The sequence below is a fragment of the Somniosus microcephalus genome, chromosome 12 (genome assembly GCF_052327205.1).
Source record: "Somniosus microcephalus isolate GS21.2 chromosome 12, FLI_Smic_1.0, whole genome shotgun sequence".
Taxonomy (NCBI): Eukaryota; Metazoa; Chordata; class Chondrichthyes; order Squaliformes; family Somniosidae; genus Somniosus; species Somniosus microcephalus.
This window is the reverse complement of record NC_140998.1, coordinates 26362704-26386343: the sequence shown is the minus strand read 5'-3', so window position 1 is coordinate 26386343 and position 23640 is coordinate 26362704. Positions and strand designations below refer to the sequence as shown.

The 23640-nt window shown below is 44.2% G+C and overlaps 1 protein-coding gene across 2 annotated transcripts in view; it reads right to left on the bottom strand.

Annotated features, from left to right (window-relative positions):
• Window positions 1-23344, bottom strand: part of vsx2 (visual system homeobox 2) — a 68843-nt gene extending 45499 nt beyond the window's left edge. The window contains exon 1 of one of the 2 annotated variants that reach the window (XM_086002698.1): window positions 22766-23344. In XM_086002698.1, the coding sequence (XP_085858824.1) occupies window positions 22766-23183 (418 nt within the window). In that variant the 5' untranslated portion in view covers window positions 23184-23344. The remainder of the gene's footprint in view (window positions 1-22765) is intronic. The other variant, XM_086002697.1, reaches the window with a different exon arrangement.
• Between the last annotated feature and the right edge of the window lie 296 nt (window positions 23345-23640).

Genomic DNA, 23640 nt, shown 5'->3' with positions numbered 1-23640 from the left:
GGCCCTCCAGACCCAACTAAAAGAACAAGTAAACTAAGAAATGCACCAGAAGACCATACACCAAATACACAAAACAATCAATGTACCCTCAAACACACCATCAAATCAACCATAATATATGCATACTCGAAGGGGAAATATTTGCAGGGCTATGGGGAAAGAGCTTTTTCTAAGAGCTGGCACAGGCACAAGGGGCCGATTGGCCTCCTTCTGTGCTGCATCATTCTATGACTCTATGAATACACCAAACCTACCTAATGCCACTGTCATACCTATCCATATACACCATCAAACCTACCAAACGCACCAGCAAACCAACTCAAAATACTCAAGGAAAGACATTAAAATAGCCCTATAGATCCAGCTAAATTGACCGGAAAGCGCAAATGTGTCCAAATATACCATAAAATTCCACCTAATACGCTGTCAAATAATCATCCAACCAATTTCAATATGCATTGAATCCAATCAGATTAGCCCAATGACACCATTAAGCCCAAAAATACACTGCTAAACCCACCCAAAATCACCCAAATACACCAAACACACCCAAATATGTAAGCAAACCTAACAAACATCCACCCAAATACATTAAAACCACCCAATGCACCATCAAAACCCACTCATATACCATGAAACCCACTCAAGTAGGTCAAACAATATCAAGTCCACCAAATACACCCAGATATGCCATCAAACCCACCCACAACACACCACCAGAATACACCATCAACCCATTCAATTACCCAATCAAATCTATCCAATTACCCATTCAAATTAGTTCATCTAACCCACTCAGATACACAAACACATCCAAAAATGCTTCAATCTCAACCAAATACAGCATCAATGTTGAGGCACCCACCCAATAATATCATCAAGCACAACCAAATATCCCATCAAATCCATCCAAACACATCGGCAAGCATAAACACCATCAATCCCATCTAAATACACCATGAAACTCAATCAAATACAAAAACAAACCCAATAAAACACATTAACATAACAAAACACCTAAACTCATCCAATATACCAATCATAAAACTCACCCAAATATAAACATACCAAAACATAAAAAATTCACCAAAACATACCAAATACATGGAATTATACAAAATGTAACCAAAAACACCATTAAACCCAACCAAATAAACGTAACCTACCTTGAAACACCAAACCCAAATACAATATTGAACAACAACAACTTGCATTTATATAGCACCTTTCTACGTAGTAAAATGTCCCAAGGTGCTTCACAGAAGCGTTATAAAACAAAATTTGACACCGAGCCACATAAGGAGATATTAGGGCAGATGACCAAAAGCTTGGTCAAAGAGGTAGGTTTTAAGGAGCGTCTTAAAGGAGGAGAGAGAGGTAGAGAGGGGGAGAGGTTTAGGGAGGGAATTCCAGAGTTTAGGGCCTAGGCAGCTGAAGGCACGACCGCCAATGGTGGCGCGATTAAAATCGGGGATGCTCAAGAAGGCAGAATTAGAAGAGCGCAGATATCTCGGAGGCTGGAGGAGATTACAGAGATTGGGACAGGTAAGGCTGTGGAGGGATTGGAAAACAAGGACGAGAATTTTAAAATCGAGGCGTTGCTTAACCGGGAGCTTAACGGAAAGTACTGTAGTACAAAGGGATCTGGGGGTCCTGGTGCACGAAACTCAAAAAGTTAGTATGCAGGTGCAGCAAGTGATCAAGAAGGCCAATGGAATGTTGGCTTTTATTGCTAGGGGGATGGAATATAAAAACAGGGAGGTACTGCTGCAGTTGTACAGGGTATTGGTGAGACCGCACCTGGAATACTGTATACAGTTTTGGTGTCCATACTTAAGAAAAGACATACTTGCTCTCGAGTCAGTACAAAGAAGGTTCACTCGGTTAATCCCGGGGATGAGGGGGTGGTCATATGAGGAGAGGTTGAGTAGATTGGGACTCTACTCATTGGAGTTCAGAAGAATGAGAGGCGATCTTATTGAAACATATAAGATTGTGAAGGGGCTTGATCGGGTGGATGCGGTGAGGATGTTCCCAATGATTGAATGGCGGAGCAGGCTCGAGGGGCTGATTGGCCTACTCCTGCTCCTATTTCTTATGTTCTTATGTTCTTATGAGCCAATGTAGGTCAGCAAGCACAGGGGTGATGGGCGAACGAGACTTGGTGTGAGTTAGGACACGGACAGCAGGATTTTGGGTGATCTCAAGTTTATGGAACCAAACAAACCTACCCAATTTCACCAAACTCAGCCAAACACATCCTCCACCGCCCCCCCAAATATACCACAAAGCTAAGCAATTACAGCTTCCAATCCAACCAAACCCACCCAATTAAACCATCAAACCAAACTAAACCTATTGTCAAGCCCAACCAAATCCACCATCAAATCCACCACAAATATACCTAAATGTACCCAAGCACGTCACAATATTCATCCAAATATGCGATCAGACCTACCTAAAACCATCAACCTCACCCAAACACATCATCACCCCCCCAAAAAAAAACATTAAAACTACACAAAGAAAGCAACAAGTAAAATGTAATTGATCTTAAACAAGTGCAGAAACTATTTTAATATAGTAACACCTTTTTAATTAAATATACTCCAAAACTCCATGAAAAGGAAAAGCAGAAGGTAATGATCGCATTGGGTTCTAAATAGTTTCTGTTTAATTCACAGAGCATGTCTCCCAGATATTAATAATTCAAATTAACGTTATCATAGGTCAATTTCTAAGTGAAAAATTTAAAGGCTAAATTTAAAAGTCAGACTTCAAAGGTGGTAATCTCTGGATTGCTGCTCATGCCCCGTGCTAATTAGCATAGGGACAAACAGAGCAGGAAAGTAAATGTGCGGCTGAAAGACTGGTGTGGAAAGGAGGGGGGTCCATTTCATGGCACACTAGCACCAGCACTGGGACAGGAAGGAGCTGTTCCGCTGGGACGGGCTGCACCTGAAGCAATAAGGAGGGGGAGGGTAGAAATAATAGTAACAGATTGATAACAAAAAGAAGGGATGAGAGCAAAGGTCCGAGTATAAAAACGTGGTAGAAAAGATAACAGAATTATTCCGGGTACAAGAAACGTTATAAGATGCCTGTTTAAAAATAAAGCATGATTAATTTTTAAAAAGAACATATTAAATTGCCTGTACAACAATGCAACAGCAAGAAAAAGCGTGATGTCAAAAAGTGTGACCAGAGCACCACTAGGGCATATGGGCAGGGTGGGGACAGTTACCCAAATAAGAGTTGTGGAGGTTGGGTCAATTGAAATTTTCAAGACTGAGATGAATCGATTTTTTTGTTAGGCAAGGGTATCAAGGGATATAGATCAAAGGCGGGTAAATGGAACTGAGATACATGATCTGATTGACTGGTGGAACAGGCTCAAGGGGCTGAATGGCCTGCTGCAGTTCCTATGTTTCTATGTTCCTTAGAACAATGAACTGGTTTGAAGAGATCTTCAGCAGCTTTGTGCAACCCCCCCGCACACCCCCCCCCCCCCCGACCATCACGATGTTATGCTACACTGTGGCTGAAATGGCATGTTAATCTAAAAGTTCTGAATGTTTTAAGTTTGTTCTCATTAATTAATACCAGTTAAATTAGTTTGATGAAACCTAATCTAGTTTGGAAATGTCTACTGCATTGAGCTTTTCGCTGGCAGCATCCAATAGAAACTCCAGAATTGAGCTGAATGTGTACAGAATCCAGCCCCCAGTTCGCAGTATAAGCTTTCTGAACTGGAACAAATAAAACCAATGCACTGCAGCTGCTCCTGGTCTGCCAACACCTCAATTTTAAAATTCTCATCCTTGTTTTCACCCCCCTTCCTATCTCTACAACCTCCTCCAGCCCCACAACCCTCCAAGATCTCTGCGCTCCTCAAATTCTGCCCTCTTGAGCATCCCTGATTATAATCGCTCCACCATTGGCAGCTGTGCCTTCAGCTGCCTGGGCCCTAAGCTCTAAAATTCCCTCCCTAAACCTCTCCGCCTGTCTACCTCTCTCTCCTCCTTTAAGACGCTCCTTAAAACCTACCTCTTTGACCAAGCTTTTAGTCATCTGTGCTAATATCTCTTTATGTGGCTCAGTGTCAAATTTTGTTTCATAACACTCCTGTGAAGCGCCTTGCAACATTTTACTATGTTAAAGGCGCTATATAAATGGAAGTAGTAGTTGTTGTTCAGTTTTGTTCTTCCAGTCATCTGATTCTGGTTGCTCCAAAATTCCAAGTTGGATTGACTTCTGTTTTGCATCCCAGAATGCAGAGTGCAATAATGTCATCACATCGTTTTGCAATGCATTCTGAGCACTTCCGCTCCTCAACTTATAAACAGATTTCCATGGAATGTGTACAGTTTTGGTCTCCTTACCTAAGGAAGGGTGTACTTGTCACAGAGGGAGTGCAATGAAGGTTCACCAGACTGAGTCCTGGGATGGGGGGATTGTCCTATGAGGAGAGATTGAGTAGACTAGGCCTATACTCTCTGGAGTTTAGAAGAATGAGAGGTGATCTCATTAAAGCATCTAAAATTCTTACAGGGCTTGACAGGAAGGATGTTTCCCCTGGCTGGGGAATTTAGAACCAGGGGTCACAGTCTCAGAATAAGGGGTCGGCCATTTAGGACTGAGATGAGGAGAAGTTTCTTCACTCAGAGGGTGGTGAATCTTTGGAATTCTCTACCCCAGAGGGCTGTGGAGGCTCAGTCATTGAGTATATTCAAGACAGAGATCGATAGATTTTTGAATATTAAGGGAATCAAGGGATATGGGGATAGTGCAGGAAAGTGGAGTTGAGGTAGAAGATCAGCCATGATCTTATTGAATGGCGGAGCAGGCTCGAGGGGCCAAATGGCCTACTCCTGTTCCTATTTCTTATGTTCTTATGAACCATAAAATGTATTTCTGGTGCAACCAAGATGGAGCCGGCTCTTATCAGAAGGTTGTGGGTTCAAGTCCCACTCCAGACACTTGAGCACAAAAATTTAGGCTGACACTTCAGTGCAGTGCTGAGGGAGCGCTGCACTGTCAGAGGTGCCGTCTTTCAGATGAGATGTTAAACTGAGGCCCCGTCTGATCTCTCAGGTGGATGTAAAAGATTCCATGGCACCATTTCAAAGAAGAGCAGGAGATTTATCCCCAATGTCCTGGCCAAGATTTATCCTTCAATCAACATCACTAAAACAGATTGTCTGGTCATTATCACGTTGCTGTTAGTGGGAGCTTGCTGTGCGCAAATTGGCTACCGCATTTCCTCCATTACAAAACTTCAAAAAGTACTCCATTGGCTGTAAAGCACTGAACTCGCTTGTTCAAAAGGTTGTGGATGCTGGGACAATTGAAATTTTCAAGATTGAGATCAATGGATTTATTGTTAGGTAAAGGTATTGAGGGATATGGAGCCAAGGCGGGTAAATTTGTCAAGGTGCCACACAAAAGATTACTGCACAAGATAAAAAATCACAGGATTGGGGATAATATACTGGCATGGGTGGAAGATTGGCTATCTAACAGAAAACAGAGAAACATAGAAGATAGGAGCAGGAGTAGGCCATTCGGCCCTTTGAGCCTGCTCCGCCATTCAACGAGATCATGGCTGATCATCCAAACCCTAGCACCCGGTCCCTACACCGACAGCCATCCCACACAAGCCCTATCCCCGTAACCCTGTAACCCCACGTATTTAATCCCCCCCTAACACTAAGGGTCAATTTTTATCATGGCCAATCAACCTAACCCGCACATCTTTGGACTGTGGGAGGAAACCGGAGCACCCGGAGAAAACCCACGCAAACACGGGGAGAATGTGCAAACTCCACACAGACAGTCACCCGAGGCTGGATTTGAACCCGGGTCCCTGGCGCTGTGAGGCAACAGTGCTAACCACTATGCCACCGAGTTGGGATAAATGGTTCATTCTCGGGTTGGCAATCAGTAACTAGTGGTGTTCCGCAGGGGTCAGTGCTGGGACCCCAACTCTTTACAATCTATATTAACGATTTGGAGGAGGGGACCGAGTGCAACATATCCAAGTTTGCCAATGATACAAAGATGGGAGGGAAAGCAATGAGTGAGGAGGACATAAAAAACCTGCAAAAGGACATAGACAGGCTAAGTGAGTGGGCAGAAATTTGGCAGATGGAATATAATGTTGGAAAGTGTGAGGTTATGCACTTTGGCAGAAAAAATCAAAGAGCAAGTTATTATCTAAATGGAGAGAAACTGCAAAGTGCTACAGTACAAAGGGATCTGGGGGTCCTGGTGCATGAAACACAGAAGTTAGTATGCAGGTATAGCAAGTGATCAGGAAGGCCAATGGAATCTTGGCTTTTATTGCAAGGGGATGGAGTATAAAAGCAGGGAAGTCTTGCTTCAGTTATACAGGGTACTGGTGAGGCCACACCTGGAATATTGCGTGCAGTTTTGGTTTCCATATTTAAGAAAAAATATACTTGCTCTCGAGGCAGTTCAGAGAAGGTTCACTCGGTTGATTCCGGAGATGAGGGGGTTGACTTATGAGGAAAGGTTGAGTAGGTTGGGCCTCTACTCATTGGAATTCAGAAGAATGAGAGGCGATCTTATCAAAACATATAAGATTGTGAGGGGGCTTGATCGGGTGGATGCGGGGAGGATGTTTCCACTGATGGGTGAGACTAGAATTAGGGGGCATAATCTTAGAATAAGGGGCTGCCATTTCAAAACTGAGATGAGGAGAAACTTCTTCACTCAGAGGGCAGTAAATCTATGGAATTTACTACCTCAGAGAGCTGTGGAAGCTGCAACATTAAATAAATTTAAAACAGAGATAGACAGTTTCCTAGCTGATAAGGGAATTAGGGGTTACGGGGAGCGGGCAGGGAAGTGGACGTGAGTCTAGGTTCGGATCAGTCATGATCCTATTGAATGGCGGAGCAGGCCCGAGGGGCCGTATGGCCTACTCCTGCTCCTACTTCTTATGTTTATGTTCTTATGTAAATGGAGTTGAGGTACAGATCAGCCATGATCTAACAAAATGAGGGAATAGGCTCAAGTGGCTGAATGGTCTATTCCTGTTCCTATGTAACAGAAGGCCAATGATGATTATAATAAGTTTGTTAAAAAAAATGTTTTATTATAGTAAACACCCCAGCCCATCCCCCATACACAGTAAACAATTCACAGCAACATATGAACACAGCTGCCAATATCCACAAAAACATGCACTACTTGCCAAGCTTTGACGCTTATCTAATGCATATCTGCAAAGTACTGTAATACGATTAACAGTGCAAATAGTGACAAGAAGTTATTTTCATTCTTCTGAGCGGATCTTAGTCCCAGAGCCTAGATATTGGAGGAAAGCGATGTCTAGTCAATCCAAGTTACTTGAAAGCTCAACACTGTTGCAGGAGAAAAGATGAGTGACAGACGTGCATGTAAAAAGAACATCAAAACAGGAAATATATTAAAATCTTATTGGGTTCCATTTCATTCTACCCAGCATTAACATTTCCACGTGGCTTTCTATTAACCAAATTGAAAATTGTTTCTTAATAAACAGTCATTATTTTGCAATGGTTAATCCTTTAGCATGCAATCAATGTCACAAAGTGCAACATGTTAGTATCAATGACCAGTATCTATATGAATGCCTGCTGTTGATAAAGAAAAGAATCCAACAACTGTTTAAAGGCACCTAATGCACTTTACAGCCCATGTAATAAAAAGACAGATACCCTAGAATGATACCAGAGCACTTGTCCAATATCCGAATTTACCAAACAGCCATGAGAATCCTGTGCTTTTCACTCAATGCTTATATTATATGAATTACTTTATTAGATTCCAGCCTGTAACTCACTCCCAGGTATCCATTATTCTATATATAAACCACCTGAACCCCTCGATTAGATTACAGCCTGTAACTCACTCCCAGGTATCCATTATTCTATATATAAACCACCTGAACCCCTCGATTAGATTCCAGCCTGTAACTCACTCCCAGGTATCCATTATTCTATATATAACCCCCCCGATCCCCTCGATTAGATTCCAGCCTGTAACTCACTCCCAGGTAGCCATTATTCTATATATAAACCCCCCGATCCCCTCGATTAGATTCCAGCCTGTATCTCACTCCCAGGTATCCATTATTATTCTATATATAAACCATCTGAACCCTTCGATTAGATTCCAGCCTGTAACTCACTCCCAGGTATCCATTATTCTATATATAAACCCTCCAAACCCCTCGATTAGGTTCCAGCCTGTAACTCACTCCCAGGTATCCATTATCTATATATAAACCCCCCGAAGCCCTCGATTAGATTCCAGCCTGTAACTCACTCCCGGGTATCCATTATTCTATATATAAACCACCTGAACCCCTCGATTAGATTCCAGCCTGTAACTCACTCCCAGGTATCCATTATTATCTATATATATAAAAGAGCTCTTCTGTCTGTCCCGATGTCTGTCTGTCTGTCCGTTCTCTATACGTTTGAAAGTTACAGAGCGTACCGACGCGCGCGTCACCTCAAAAGAAAGCTTGCGATTCCGGACCGGTCATAGGCGTATTTACGTTTCGGCCGCACAAAAATCCCGCCCGCGGTATCCGAAAAACGTTCAGCCTTCCGCTCATTAGCATCTCATTAGCGACCGTGTGACGTCGAGGTCGACCAATCGGACGGCAGGTTCCTTCCTACAGTTGAGTGTCAAGTGACTCGACGTTTGACCAATCCTACGCTTCGGTGACCTGACCGGTCGACCAATCGGTGCGTGTGTGGGCGGGCCTTATCCTTCTGAACCGAGGTGAGTGGCCGCCATCTTGATTTTTCACAATTTTTTCCCCACACTTTCAGTGTGTTAGGGAAGTAAGGTAAATATTTGAATTATGTGTTAGGGAATTAATTAACAATTTATTTGAGTTTTATATTGTGTTTAGCAACCCCCCCCCCTCCTCCTCACCCTCGCGCAGGGGGGACTCGGGGCCTGAAGCTCAAAACATTTCCCTCTCTCTCTCTCCTTCTCCTCTTCCCTCTCTCTCCTTCTCCTCTTCCCTCTCTCCTCTTCCCTCTCTCTCCTTCTCCTCTTCCCTCTCTGTGTCTCTCTACTTCCCCCTCTCAGGTTTCACGGTGTCGCGGACGGAGCGCGGGCGGGCCGCCCGAAGTTTCCCGCTCGCTAACGGCCGCCAAGCCGCCCTTGCCTGCTCCCCGCGGGCCGCCTCGCGCCGCCCGCACTGACTGCGCATGCGCCGCCCGCACTGACTGCGCATGCGCCGCCCGCACTGACCGCACATGCACCGCCCGCACTGACCGCGCATGCGCCGCCCGCCCGCCCGCAGCGGCTGTCCATCAGCCACGCGATACGCGGGGGACCTCAGCTCCGGTCCGTCCCGGCCTCAGAACCCAACCGCGCCTTAAGCGCTAGGCCCCGCACGGCCACTATCGCAACGGCACCGGACCTCAGGCGCTAGGCAGGGGGAGGGGCCGGAGAGAGGGACAGAGGGGAGTGGGGGAGGGGAGGGGAGGGGTGGGGGTGGGCGAGGGGAGGGGAGGGGATGGGGTGGGCGAGGGGAGGGGAGGGGGTGGGGGGAGGGAGACAGGGGAGGGGAGGGAGGGAGAGGAGGGGAGGGGAGGGAGAGGAGGGGAGGGAGAGAGGGGAGGGGAGGGAGGGATAGGACAGGGAGAGGACATAACAGGGAGAGGGGGGACACACAGGGGCAGGGAGACCAAGCGCCCCAAATCTATATATGAACCCCCCTGAACCCCTCGATTAGATTCCAGCCTGTAACTCACTCCCAGGTATCCATTATTCTATATATAAACCACCTGAACCCCTCGATTAGATTCCAGCCTGTAACTCACTCCCAGGTATCCATTATTCTATATATAAACCCTCCGAACCCCTCGATTAGATTCCAGCCTGTAACTCACTCCCGGGTATCCATTATTCTATATATAAACCATCTGAACCCTTTGATTAGATTCCAGCCTGTAACTCACTCCCGGGTATCCATTATTCCATATATAAACCACCTGAACCCCTCGATTAGATTCCAGCCTGTAACTCACTCCCGGGTATCCATTATTCTATATATAAACCATCTGAACCCTTTGATTAGATTCCAGCCTGTAACTCACTCCCGGGTATCCATTATTCCATATATAAACCACCTGAACCCCTCGATTAGATTCCAGCCTGTAACTCACTCCCAGGTATCCATTATTCTATATATAAACCACCTGAACCCCTCGATTAGGTTCCAGCCTGTAACTCACTCCCAGGTATCCATTATTCTATATATAAACCACCTGAACCCCTCGATTAGATTCCAGCCTGTAACTCACTCCCAGGTATCCATTATTCTATATATAAACCATCTGAACCCCTCGATTAGATTCCAGACTGTAACACACTCCCAGGTATCCATTATTCTATATATAAACCATCTGAACCCCTCGATTAGATTCCAGCCTGTAACTCACTCCCAGGTATCCATTATTCTATATATAAACCATCTGAACCCCTCGATTAGATTGCAGCCTGTAACTCAAATTCAAATTCAAATTCAAATCGCTTTATTGGCATGACAAGTTACATCTTATGTTGCCAAAGCATCGGAAAACATTCATGTTTGTTCACAAAAATACAGATCTATCCATACAGTGTATAAACAGATATATCCCTGAGTGTATAAATATACTTTCATATAATTCACTCCCAGGTATCCATTATTCTATATATAAACCACCTGAACCCCTCGATTAGATTCCAGCCTGTAACTCACTCCTGGGTATCCATTATTCTATATATACACCACCTGAACCCCTCGATTAGTTTCCAGCCTGTAACTCACTCCCGGGTATCCATTATTCTATTTATAGAGTTACTCGAGGTGTAACGTGCAGTGCGAAGGAAATGCAATGTTGAAAGGAAAACAAGATATTTGCTTTTTACTGATATTTGTGTAGAATTACTGTATGTTAATACTTTTGTGAAAATCTCTTTCTAGGATACTTTTTCCACCTATAACGTTATTACTATAGTCATTGTGAGCTGCTAAACAGCAGTTCAGTGCCACAGCGGAAAGTGTTTAAATGATCAAGTCAAATATCTGATGGGGAAATGTAAATAGTGTTGACTGTGCTCAAGGATGCTCGCTTTAAAACATTTGACTGAAAAAGAACGGACAGTTTGATTCTCTTTCAACACATTATGGGCCAGTTAATGCATACCCTGTCACAGAATCAAAAGCAAATAATTCGTGTCCTGCTCAATGATTTTGGTCCCTCCTCTACCTCCCTCCCCCATCCAGCTGTCTGTGTCCGTGTCTCCCTTCACTATTAATGGCTCCATTATACTAAGTGTGCCAGTTTAGAACATGCATTTTCAGTGTTGAGCTGTTATAGCCCAGCCTGGGGAACGGGGTGAGGAATGAGCTGTGCACAAGTGCTTCAACACCTTGCGTGGTCTGCGATTTACTCAACTCCCTGTATCGCCAGTGAATTTTCTATTGAGTGAAAGGAGCTGATGCTGATGGCAGCTTTTCAATCTGTATAAAACAGAAAGGCGGGAAGTCTTAAACAACAGCAGATAAAAAGGCACATGTTATGCAAACTAGTGACACTATTTGTTCGGCACAACGAAATCCCAATGCAGGGAGGTGGTTTTTGCAATAAGCTACTAAAGTTGAAATTACCCCAACACCGTCAGTGATGAGTGTAAACACACTGCACTGTCTGCACTCAAAACTGTGGCACTCCTCACCTCCCTACTGGCGTGATGGAAGGGAATGGCCTCTTTCTGTGTTGTCATATCGAACATTCGATATTTTGTTCAATCTTCCCTTAGGCTTTTCTAGCCCCAGATCAGATGAAGCCAACCACCACTATCTGGTGATTTATCTCCCCTCTGCTCCGCTTTACCTTGGCGGTGCCCTGCACGGCGAGGCCTTGGCCCTTCACCTGGGCTGCTCACTGATGGAAAACGAAAACTTCTGGGAGCCAACAGAAGGAAAATTGTGGGCCCGAAAGTACGGCGCAAGATGACGACTGCACAAGAGCGGGCCTGCAGTACCTCATCTGAGTCTCACGGATTCAGAGCTGTTCTGACAGTCTATCGGAGCTTATCTCAGGATATACTAACCTCGCTTTTAAAATATCATGAAATAGCTTTGGTCATAGACATACTTGTGAAAATGCATTTGAAGCCTGGCATTACAAAATACCACACAGATAAATAAATAGACGCTGTGTTAATAAGGCCTGCTGTTTCTTTTTTGTATCTTCAGTTCATTTCCCTCTTGTGATGGTTCATCCAATGTCAGGTATGACTGGTGTGTTTACCCACCCACACACACAGATCCACACATATACACACACACACACACCCATACACGCACACAGATAGGGTTGGGGCTACATTACCCAATGGTTGGTACTGTACTTTGTGCTGGAATGTACAGCCTTGTTTATTACGAAATGGTTTTTAAAAGCGCGTAAAATTCAACGAATTCACTGCAGCAATCCCCCAAACTGGTGGAAAAGAACATAGCGATTTTAGGCCGAAGTATTTATTGTATGTCTGTGTCTGTTGTGTGTGTGTGTGTGTATGTATGTGTGTGTGTGTCTGTGTGTGTATGTGTGTATCTGTGTGTGTGTGTGTGTATGTGTATATCTGTGTGTTTGTGTGTGTTTGTGTGTGTGTGTATGTGTATATCTGTGTGTTTGTTTGTGTGTGTGTGTATGTGTATATCTGTGTGCGTGTATGTGTGTGTCTGTGTGTATCTGTGTGTGTGTGTATGTATGTGTGTGGGTGTATGTGTGTGTCTGTGTGTATCTGTGTGTGTGTGTGGGTGTGTATGTGTATATCTGTGTGCGTGTATGTGTGTGTTTGTGTATATCTGTGTGTTTGTGTGTGTGTGTGTGGGTGTGTATGTGTATATCTGTGTGTTTGTGTGTTTGTGTGTGTGTGTGTCTGTGTGTATCTGTGTGCGTGTATGTGTGTGTTTGTGTATATCTGTGTGTTTGTGTGTGTGTGTGTGGGTGTGTATGTGTATATCTGTGTGTTTGTGTGTGTGTGTGTGGGTGGGTATGTGTGTGTCTGTCTATGTGTGTGTGGGCGGGAGGAGGGTGACAATTGTGTTGCCATTCGCATTTGCCCACTAATCTCATCGGTTTTGATTTTCTGCAACCCACTGGGGGTTGGAATCAAATCCAGCAGACTCCTCTCGTTTCATTTTATTTACAGCGTGCTATAAAGGTGATTGCTTTTTAAAATGTTAACTAGTTGGAGAGCAGAGGGACGGAGATCCGATTGAATGGCACACTCCGAACACCACGCTGAAACTCAGCCGGGAGGGAGGGAGCAGCGTCGGAATCTGCACCAACCTTGGGAAATCCCTGTCGCAGCGAGATGGGGAAAAGGTGGGATCAGGCGGGGTGGCCCCTTCGTCTCACTGTGTGTCGGCTCAAAGACCTGGGAAGGGAGAGATTTACTTTGCTCGCGCGAGTTCTAGCGAAACTGAAAGAGGAGGGCCCTCACTGTGAAGTTCCTCTCTGCTTATTGTTATAATAACTAGAACGGATCCAGCACCTGATGGTCCAGCCCTGGGCATCGCAGGCTGGGCGGTGTGGCGAATATTTCACCAACTGTTTCACTGCAGACACTTCCGCCTGAATGATTCAATTTAGTGCAAAGAAAAAGGAAGGTTTTACCGTTCTGCTAAGGCGGTTTAAATGTGACCCTGGGTCACAGTACAAACAGTCAGCATAATACGGGGATAGGGCAGGGGAGTGGGACCAATTGGAGAGCTCTTTCAAAGAGCCGGCACAGACACGACGGGCCGAATGGCCTCCTTCAGTGTTACTATGATTCGATAAAATTAGCTTATTATTGTTACATTATTTCTTATGTGGTAGTTTCCCTCCTGATTTGGAAAATAATTTATTTTTAGACAAATTCTCGCTAAACTTTTGTTTAGATTCTGTACTGAAATTAGTTTTTTTTTAATGGAATAAACTCTGATCTGAAAGTAATGGAAATCATTTAAAAAATACATTCCCACGGGGCTGTGTTGTTTCTGATCTCTGATGAGGATGATCTAACCCGGAACTGTGTGATTCCCCTCTCCCGCCCCCTCCCAAAAATGGAATCAATTAGAATTCTAATATTGATATTGATAGTGGATTATAAAATACAATTTCGTCAAATATCATTTAAAATATCAGATGCCAGACATTACTCGCCATTTACTCATACTGTACATGTTGGGACAGGGAAGCAGGATGCCTCCATCCAACAATGCAAGTATTATCCCAGTTACATTTAGCACTAACAACGAGATGATTTAAAAAATACATTTAACAGTTTAAGGTGTAGCCCGTTCAAAAATGTTCCTATTAGTAGAATAACTGCTTAGCGCGGGGGAGGGGGGGGGGGGGGCGTTCGGGGTCTCACACCTACTCCTGGTTGGGGGTTGTTGAATATGAAAACCTTCACTTCGCTAAAACCATTTCGAAAATCGAATTTTCTACCGAGGAGAAGTATGAGCCCAACATCACACCGTGGAGTGCCTCCCCTCTACTTGTTGAGCGCGCAATTCAAATGAGGCTTCTCAAAGGGGCTCGGGTTCTCAATGGGGGCAAAAGGATTATTTATTTAATAGGAATTGCTAGATTTTAAATAAAAGACCAAGGTCCATCTAATTCACCTTCTACCATCCTGGTAGTCGCATTATACAACGAAAATGGGAGTTGTTGACTAATCACAGCAATCAATCTCTATCAATGAGCCAACAGACCCAGTGGTGGAGAGCTTTAGGAACCATAGGTCCAAAGAACAGATCGGGTAGACAGAGAGAAACTATTTCCGCTGATTGGGGAGTCTAGGACTCGGGGGCATAGTCTAAAAATTGGAGCCAGACCTTTCAGGAGTGAATTGGGAAACACTTCTACACACAAAGGGTGGTAGAAGTTTGGAACTCTCTTCCACAAACAGCAACTGATGCTGGGTCAATTGTTAATTTTAAATCTGAGATTGATAGGTTTTTGTTAACTCAATGTATTAAGGGATATGGACCAAAAGCGGGTATATGGAGTTAGGTCACAGATCAGCCATGATCTCATTGAGTGGTGGAACAGGCTCGGAGGGGCTGAGTGGCCTCCTCCTGTTCCTATGTACCTGTTCCTCCCAAGCATGCTATACTCACCACATCCCATGGCACTATTTCGAAGAAGAGCAGGGATCAACATCACTAAAAATGATCTGGTCATTATCACATTGCTGTTTGTGGGAGCTTGCTGTGCGCAACAGTGATTAAACTTGATAAGTACTTCATTGGCTGTCCTGAGGTCGTGAGATGCGCTATATAAATGCAAGTCTTTCCTTCTTTTCTCAAATTGCTCATATACTGTATCCCAAAATGTTATTTTCTGAAAGAAGTCCCCCCTTTAATAAATGCATCTTTCTATTTAATTCACCAGGACAGATGGGATCTATTTAGAGAGCTCACCAGAGTAGATTAACTCCGGGTAGGATCAGGATGAAGAATAAAGCGATTTATATTTACAGTGGGGAGAATGGGGACTAAGAATGGGACTTTATGGAATTATTAGTGGGCCAATCCAATTCCATGGAGAGGTCAGTCTTCGCGCGTACATTACACACACATGTATATAGTATTAACACGGATACATTCCAGCCCCGGGGTGTCAGGTTCCAGTGGAGCCCAGTTAATGTGATGGAGGAGCTGAATTTTCCACCATCCTTGATTCAATTATCAATAAATCAAATCGACCCCTCGCGGCCCACACGTCCAGTATTTTCTCTGGGAAATCGCTTCCTAATTCAACGTCCCCCCCCCCCCCCCCGAATCTCCTGTTTAACGGGACGAGGAACGTGCTTTGTTCGAAACACCTGAAGAAGCCGATTTGGGTAAATGGGACGGAAAGTGAGCGAGAGTGGGGATCCCGAGGGTTCTCGGTGTCTTTATGTCACAGGGAGCTTCTGATGAATCAATGCAGAGTGGGGCTCCCGGAGAGGGGTCGCTCCCAATTCAGCAGCCCGGGCTCCCCAGCTGCGATTATATAACCTGCCCCCACCACTCGCCAACATTCAAACCCGGGAATCCCGCCAGTCCCTTCCTCTATTTAGCTTCTGTTGTGTATTTTTGTCAGTATAGGTCTCAGTATTTCGGTTTACACCCTCCCTCACCCTGTCCTAGATTTAGATGGGTCTTTTTTTTCCAAGTTTCGACTAAAATGTAGAGTTAAACCCGGGAGACCGTTTCTGGGTCGTTTCTCCGTGTTTAACTTGTAACAGCGAGTCTTAGCTTTAAAAATACCAATTAATCTATCATTGTGATTTTTTTGTGGGGGGGGTGGGAAGGGAGGGGATGCTTTTGTTTGAACGAATATCATTGCGAGGGAAGTTTGAAATTCTCACATTCGTTCAGTGGGAGTCCAGCAGACAGGGTTGTGTCTGATACAATAACAACATTCTGACGAAGGGTTTCGACCTGAAACTTTAACTCTGTTTCTCTCTCCGCAGATGCCGCCTGGCCTGCAGAGTTTTCCCAGCGTTTTCTGTTGTTATTTAGGGTTGTGTCTGATCTCTGCTCACATGTAAAGCCGCGGGCCGGTCTGATCACTGACACTGAAGCGGGTGCTTCGTTGCTGCTGTGTCTCTCTCGCTACTGTCCAGCTTCAGGCAGCCCTGATGTTCCTCTATAACCAGTTACTTTTTGCACAATCCCAGGCGTGCCTGGACGGCCTGGTTACTACTGTACATGTTTGTTACGCTGGTCGGGGTCTGCTACTCCTGTGTTCTCTTGTACAGCTCGATGACATGTGTTACTCCTGTACAGTCTTGTTACTCCTATATAATCTTGTTACAGGCTCCTGTATAGTATTGTTATTCCCGTAAAGCACTGTTCCTCCTGTTTATTCTTGTCGTTCCTGTATAACCTGTATAATAATATTATTCCTATACAGCCCTATTACTTCAGCCGAATCCTGGTATGTGTGCACAGTTCAGTTACTCCTGCTATTCCCGTACAGCCCGATTATTCCTCTTGTCGACCTATATAAACCTGTTATAACAACAGAAAATGCTGGAAAAACTCAGCAGGCCAGGCAACATCCGTGGAGAGAAAATAGAGTCAACGTTTCGGGTGAAAACCCCTTTGTCATTTTCTGTTGTTATTTCGGATTTCCAGCATCTGCAGTATTTTGCTATCATATTTTACGATTCGAGCTATGCTTCTGAGACTCCTTCCATCTCTGTATAATCCCAGTTACCGGGCGCACTCCGGTCCCTCTTATACACCCTCTCACTAGCAGACAGACCCCCTACTTCCCCCACAGACTCGCACGGGCCTTTTATTCCTATATAAACCCTTCCAGTTAACCCCCTGTCGATTTTTGAATAATCGGGATGCTCCCGTCACTTGTACAATTCTGTCTCCTGTAAAACCCTGTTATAATAATATCCTTTACGCGAGGTTCCTGCAAATATACAGTTTGAGCCCCTTGTGCCTTGCCAGGTTATTGCACCCCCCGCCTCCCCCCCCCCCCCCCCCGCCCCCCGGATGGTCCTCACCCTTCCCACCTCCCGGTCTAAATCCTAAAACCTCAGCACCAGATAAAAGATCGACCTGTACCGGCAATTTGCCCAGAGATGGGCTCCGCTCTGGAGTTACATCCACACCCTACCCGTTGAAATGAGCCGTTCCCAATATTGATTCCCCCCCCCCCCCCAGTCTCTCCCCCTCAGTCCCATTCCACATTACAACCTGACACTGAATCTCCCGGTGTGTTACTGTCCCAATCCAGCGGGACCGCTCTCTTTTTTCTAGCAATAGCGGGCTATAGCTTGGACCTGAGACCCCAGCATCTGGAGCAGGTAGGAGTGGATTGTGTCTGGATCGGGGCTCGGTGACAGGATACAGTTGATTTATTGATATTCCCTGTTTTGGCACAGAGTAAGGATTGGATCACATTCTTGTTTGTCCAAAGATGAAATGTATATGGCTAAATAAAAAGAGATCGTCAATCTAAAAAGCGACGTGTTTGTGGTCACTTACAGCAGGAAAGCTGACTGCCAGCTGCCAATACTCAGAATGCAGAGATAAGCAATGACCAGAATACTGAAGTCATTCAAGGGCAGTTAAACGCTGTGATAGAAGGTGAGCAAATGGGCCAAGCGACCTCCCTCATCTCTGCCTATCTTCCTGAAGTGCAGGACCATTTAACACGGCGTGGCAGTGTCATTCGCTGGTGATGGTCAAAGACTAAACTGCAACAACCACCCCATGATATATAGGGCACATACAGAAACAACAGCATGTGTGGGTAATATAATTCTACATCTATTACAACTCCATATACTCAGCATCTTATATAACTCTAAACATCCAGCATACGGTCACATACCCTCAGGAACCGATATCACCCGAAGCATCCAACGTCGTATAGCCCTATACACATAGTATCCTATGCAACACTACACGCCCAGCAGCATAAATAGCCCAAAACAATAGCATCCCAGTAGATACTATTGGTCATAGACACCCAGTATCCGACACACCCAACATCCTAAACAGGTTTAAACACTCAGAGTCCTTTACAACCCATAAACCCAGAATCCTATACTCTCACATACACTCAGTATTCTATACAACCAGAAACAACCAGCAACCTACAAAACTCTATACATCCGGTACCTTATACAGCCCTAAATACCCAGCATCTTGTATAGGATGTTGGATATATAGATCTGTGAAAGTCTATACTCTATAATCTGCACCCCTTCCGGCACAAAGTCCCATTCATCTATAACCTCTGTCCATACCAATTTCTATTGGCTCTTCGACCCTTCAAGATCCACATGCTCGGCTACATATCCCTTCATGGGCTCACTCCATCTGGCTCTGCATCTTCCTCCAGCCCTATGTCCCTGTTCACACCCCCGTTCATCGAACTCGTGTCTACTGTGTGTTCCTGCCCCAATGTCCATCCTACACTCGTTGGCAGAGACTACAGCCATCTTACCCCCCACTCTGGAACTCTCCCTGAACTCCTCCACATCTCTACCTATCTTCAGAGGCCTCTTTAAAACACACCTTTGGCCACCTACCCTAATTTTCCCTTCTACTCCTGATTCGGTCTAACCCCCAACTGTGAAGTGCCTGGCGATATTTTGCTATATTAATGCAAGTCGTTGTATATATCCAGCACCTTATACAATCAGATTCATCCAGCATTTCATACAGCCCTATACAACTATTATTCCATATAATCATATACACCCAACACCGGATACAACTCTACACATTCACCAACCCATTCCAGCCATATATATGGTTTCTTATGCCACCCTGTGTGGTATCCTGCACAATCCTGCACTCTACATCATATACAATCCATACATTCCACACAGAATCCACACATTCTATACAATTATACATTCTACATACTATACAATCCATATGCTTGCCACCCTGTACAATGCATAGAGACATCCTATACAATCCTACAGTTGCCATCAGTTACAGCCCACACACTGGCAAGCTATAAAACAATAGACACAATCACTGGACGAGATGAGGGGGAACAGGTTTCTCCCTCCATTTTTTTCTCATCACTTGTGTCCTCCTGTCCCCGTGTCCCAGGATTCCCGTTCAATTCTTTGTACATGTTTGCACCTCTGCTATATCTTATACAATGCTCTCTAATCCTGCACTTCCTTAGAATTGTGTACACCTATCTTATACAATCCTATATACCCCTACTTCCTATATGCATCATGCATCATATACCAGCACACACTACGTGTCCTACACCCACTGTCATACATAACAGTAGACAGCCAACATTATATACAATCCCACAGTTTACATTCTACATATTCCTGTACTCCTTGAGTCAAATACCATTATGTGCTCCATTTCCAGTATAACCATATATAACCAGCACCCTATAAAATCTTGCATGTCGTATGCTGTCCTAAATACCCTGTCTTAAATTTTCATCATAGACCCACCATCCTACTAAATGTTTTATATATATATCCTATATACTTATATCATACAATCCTATACATCGAACTCCACATAATTTAAGCACTTTGTATCTAATTTAGCTAGCACTATATACAATCATATACTATCGTAGTAATCATTCTACAGAGGCATGCATATCATAAGTGGTATGCAACCTTCTACATTTCATGTATCATATACAGTGCTAACACCCAGCATCATACATAATACTGTAAACCCCGCATCTTATGCAGTCCTATATCATATTAGGTACGATATACAAACCACATCCCGCATTCTGTACATTGTTATGATCAATGCATTCAATGCAATGATGTACATTATTGATCCAATACAATTCTATAAGCTAAGTAGCTCACACCTCGTCCTATACACTCTGTAGCCAATGCAATTCTATACATCATGCACCAATGCAATCCTATATACTCTGCATCCAATGCGATCTTATACGTCCAGAGCCCCATACAATCCCATAGTCCTACAATTCTATACAACCCTACACAGCCAGAATTCCATACAGGCTTATAGAACCAGCATCCTATACAATACACTGGGTATCCAAAATTCATGCATATCCTGTTATCATATGCAATCCTACACACTTTAATGTAGCCGGCATCCCAAACACCGTGCATGTCCTATAACCTCTTATATGCTGTATCCTATACTGTCTTTTACAATTTGCTACAATCCCGCATGTGTATCTAAGCGAGTCCTGTGCATGTAGCTCTCATACAATGAATACTATAATCTGCCATCAATGACTGGTATTGCTTCGAGCTTCACAATCCGAAATCACTGGAGGACGTGGTGCCCCGCAAGTAACCAAGCCCGAAAGTGCAATCCATAGTCCTAGCTGTGTGTGCTGACCTTTCCTATCTATCCACCTGTCACATTTAGTGGAATTCGTGGTGTCGGTGAAACAGCCGGACTCCTGCAACAGCAAGTGTTGGACTCTTAACTAAACCAGAGGTTTCAGATCGTTGTTACACTCCAACCCCCGCAGAATGCAGACAGTAACACCAGTGACCAGACCAACATTCTCTAACAAAACCACGGCTCCAATATAGTCAAACTTTTAAATAGATTGCTACTGCAAGGCAAGTGCTATATACTATTAATTCGACACGGCGCTAATATCTCGCCACGCTCTCGAAACACCAACATTTAAATCTCTAACCGCATTCTAACACACGCGCGTTAAAAGCAGATTCCTATTGAATGATATAATATCCAAGACAATTTACAAAATCCATCCCATGCACTTACTGCAACTTTCGAGTAACTGTCTCAAGATTTGAGAAACGGAGGTATTTGTCTGCATTTAATACACCGCATGTCTGGCAATTAAACAAACAACACTTTTCTGGGGGGTGGGGGTTCATGGCATTCGACCGAAAACAAAATCCCAAGGAAGAGTAAATGTGCACTAATCGCCAGGTGTATTAGATATGCATCATTCGATACGTATAGATTTGATATGTTTATATGCTGATGCATTTACATATACATAGAGAGAAAGATTACATATATAAATACACCGATGTGTTGTTATTATATTGATATTTATATGCAAGCAGAATCCTTGAGTTTTAATTGAAGTGTACAATGTGATTCTCCCTTCCGAAACAACCCGAGTGTTTGAGAGCTAACTCCGCGCTAAAACGGGGCAATGCGACGCCGTCGCTCTGAGCCCTGGGCGGAGAGCCGGGGACATTTATACTCTGGGGTAATATCGCAACAGGCTAGATAGAGATGTTTCCGTTTCAAATTCCAACGCATTAACAAATGAATACAATTCCCAGGTTTAGACAGGATCAATCATTTATATTTGTACACCCTGGTGCAGCTGTGGATATACAAGTACATAAAATAATTTTCAAAGCTTTGCCCACGGTTTGGATTAGCATTGTCAGATTTTGAAACGCGGACATATTAGTATGTTAGATATACCCAATTCAAATTTACAACAGTCCCGATTCATGAGATTTAACAATGTCCTAATGACATTTTTTTTAAATTCTCGATTTAAACCCTTTCTGATTGCAGCACATCTATCGCCTTCCCTATTGTAACGGGAATACCCCAACACCAGAATTGGATGGAACTGTATCAGAACCTCGCTGATACCTTGCAACTGAGAGCAAAGATTGACTCTACATTATAAAGTGGTATCGTCAGACTAACCGCAAGCGGACGTTTATTGGTATCTGTGATTCTAGATTTAGTACGGTGCGTGTCTTGTGGTTTTAATATTCCATACAATTATTTTAATATTATAAAATTCAACGGCTCTACATTGCATCTGCTAAAATCGAATCCTTTCACCAAGATGTCTTTTGAAACGAGTTTGCCCAAAAAAAGTTTGTTATAGAATTTAAATCTGTCAGTGTTTTCAGCTAGTAATTAAACCGCAGTGGTTGAAACTGAAGAGAAAATCATAAAATACTTTTAAATGCATGAATTTGCTCTAGAATCTCTGTATATTCAGTATATTTCAAAGTAACATTATTATTTCTATAAAATAGAGTGTGGGTAAAATTTGGTCCCGCGAAGATTCTTCCTTGGATCGCAATTGAATCTGTTTTAGTAAATTAAGTTACTGGTGGATTTGTGCCACGGCACCAGACAAGGTACAGCTCAATCCGAGTGTTGCTACAAGCAGGCGGATGCTATCTGTCTCCCTCTCCCTCGCTCTCTCTCTCTCTCTCTCACCTGAACTGACTTCCTGACTGGTCTCCAGGCGGATTGCGCCTCGGTGTAGGGGTTGCAGGTGAGCGGGAAGCGCTGCGTGGACGCCCGGGTGGTCCGTCAACACGTCGAGGAAGGCAGATTGCCCGTAAAAAGCCGGCAGCCCGGCGGCGCTGACCAGTCCCATCCCAGCCGGTGTCAGCACGGTCCTGGCCGTCACCAGGTGAGCCGTGGCCGGCGGGGAGTCTGAGATCATCCGCGTCGGCGCAGGCGGATCTTTATTCAGTCCAAGAATTTCCTGAATCCCAAAACCTGTGCACCTCGACGAATTCCCGGAGCCAGGAATAACTTTCGACCGCTCATTGCTTATCAGATTTTGAGAAATCGAAATACTTTTGGACTTGCTAAAATTCTCTGAAACCATTTCTTCTTTGCCTGTCATTTTGGAAAATTGTTCTGCTTGGGGTTTTATTTCTCTCTCTCTCTCTTTTCCCCCTCCCCTCTGCACTGGTCCCAAGTGCACTGTCCAATGTGCAATGGTCTGATCCCTTTAGAAATTCCCTATTTATTTAACGGGACAACCCCATCGGGGGCAACAACCTCAGCGACCAATCAGCGGCACGGGAACAATTAGGAAATCAGGAACTGTCTCCCTCCCTCCTCCAAGGGAAAAAAAACCCGCTTTCACTCAATCTGTCAATTTCGCAGACAGGAAACCCTTCAATATCTCTTTTCAAGCACATCTCTGGCTTACTTTTGCTGTTTGTTTTCATATCAAATCAGGTTTTAACAGCAACAAGTCTTTTCTTCCCTCTCCTCCCCTCAAGTTCACAGGCTGCGGTCATTAATGCTGAGATGTTTTCTTATTTACAAAAAAACATCTGTACCATCCCAATCGA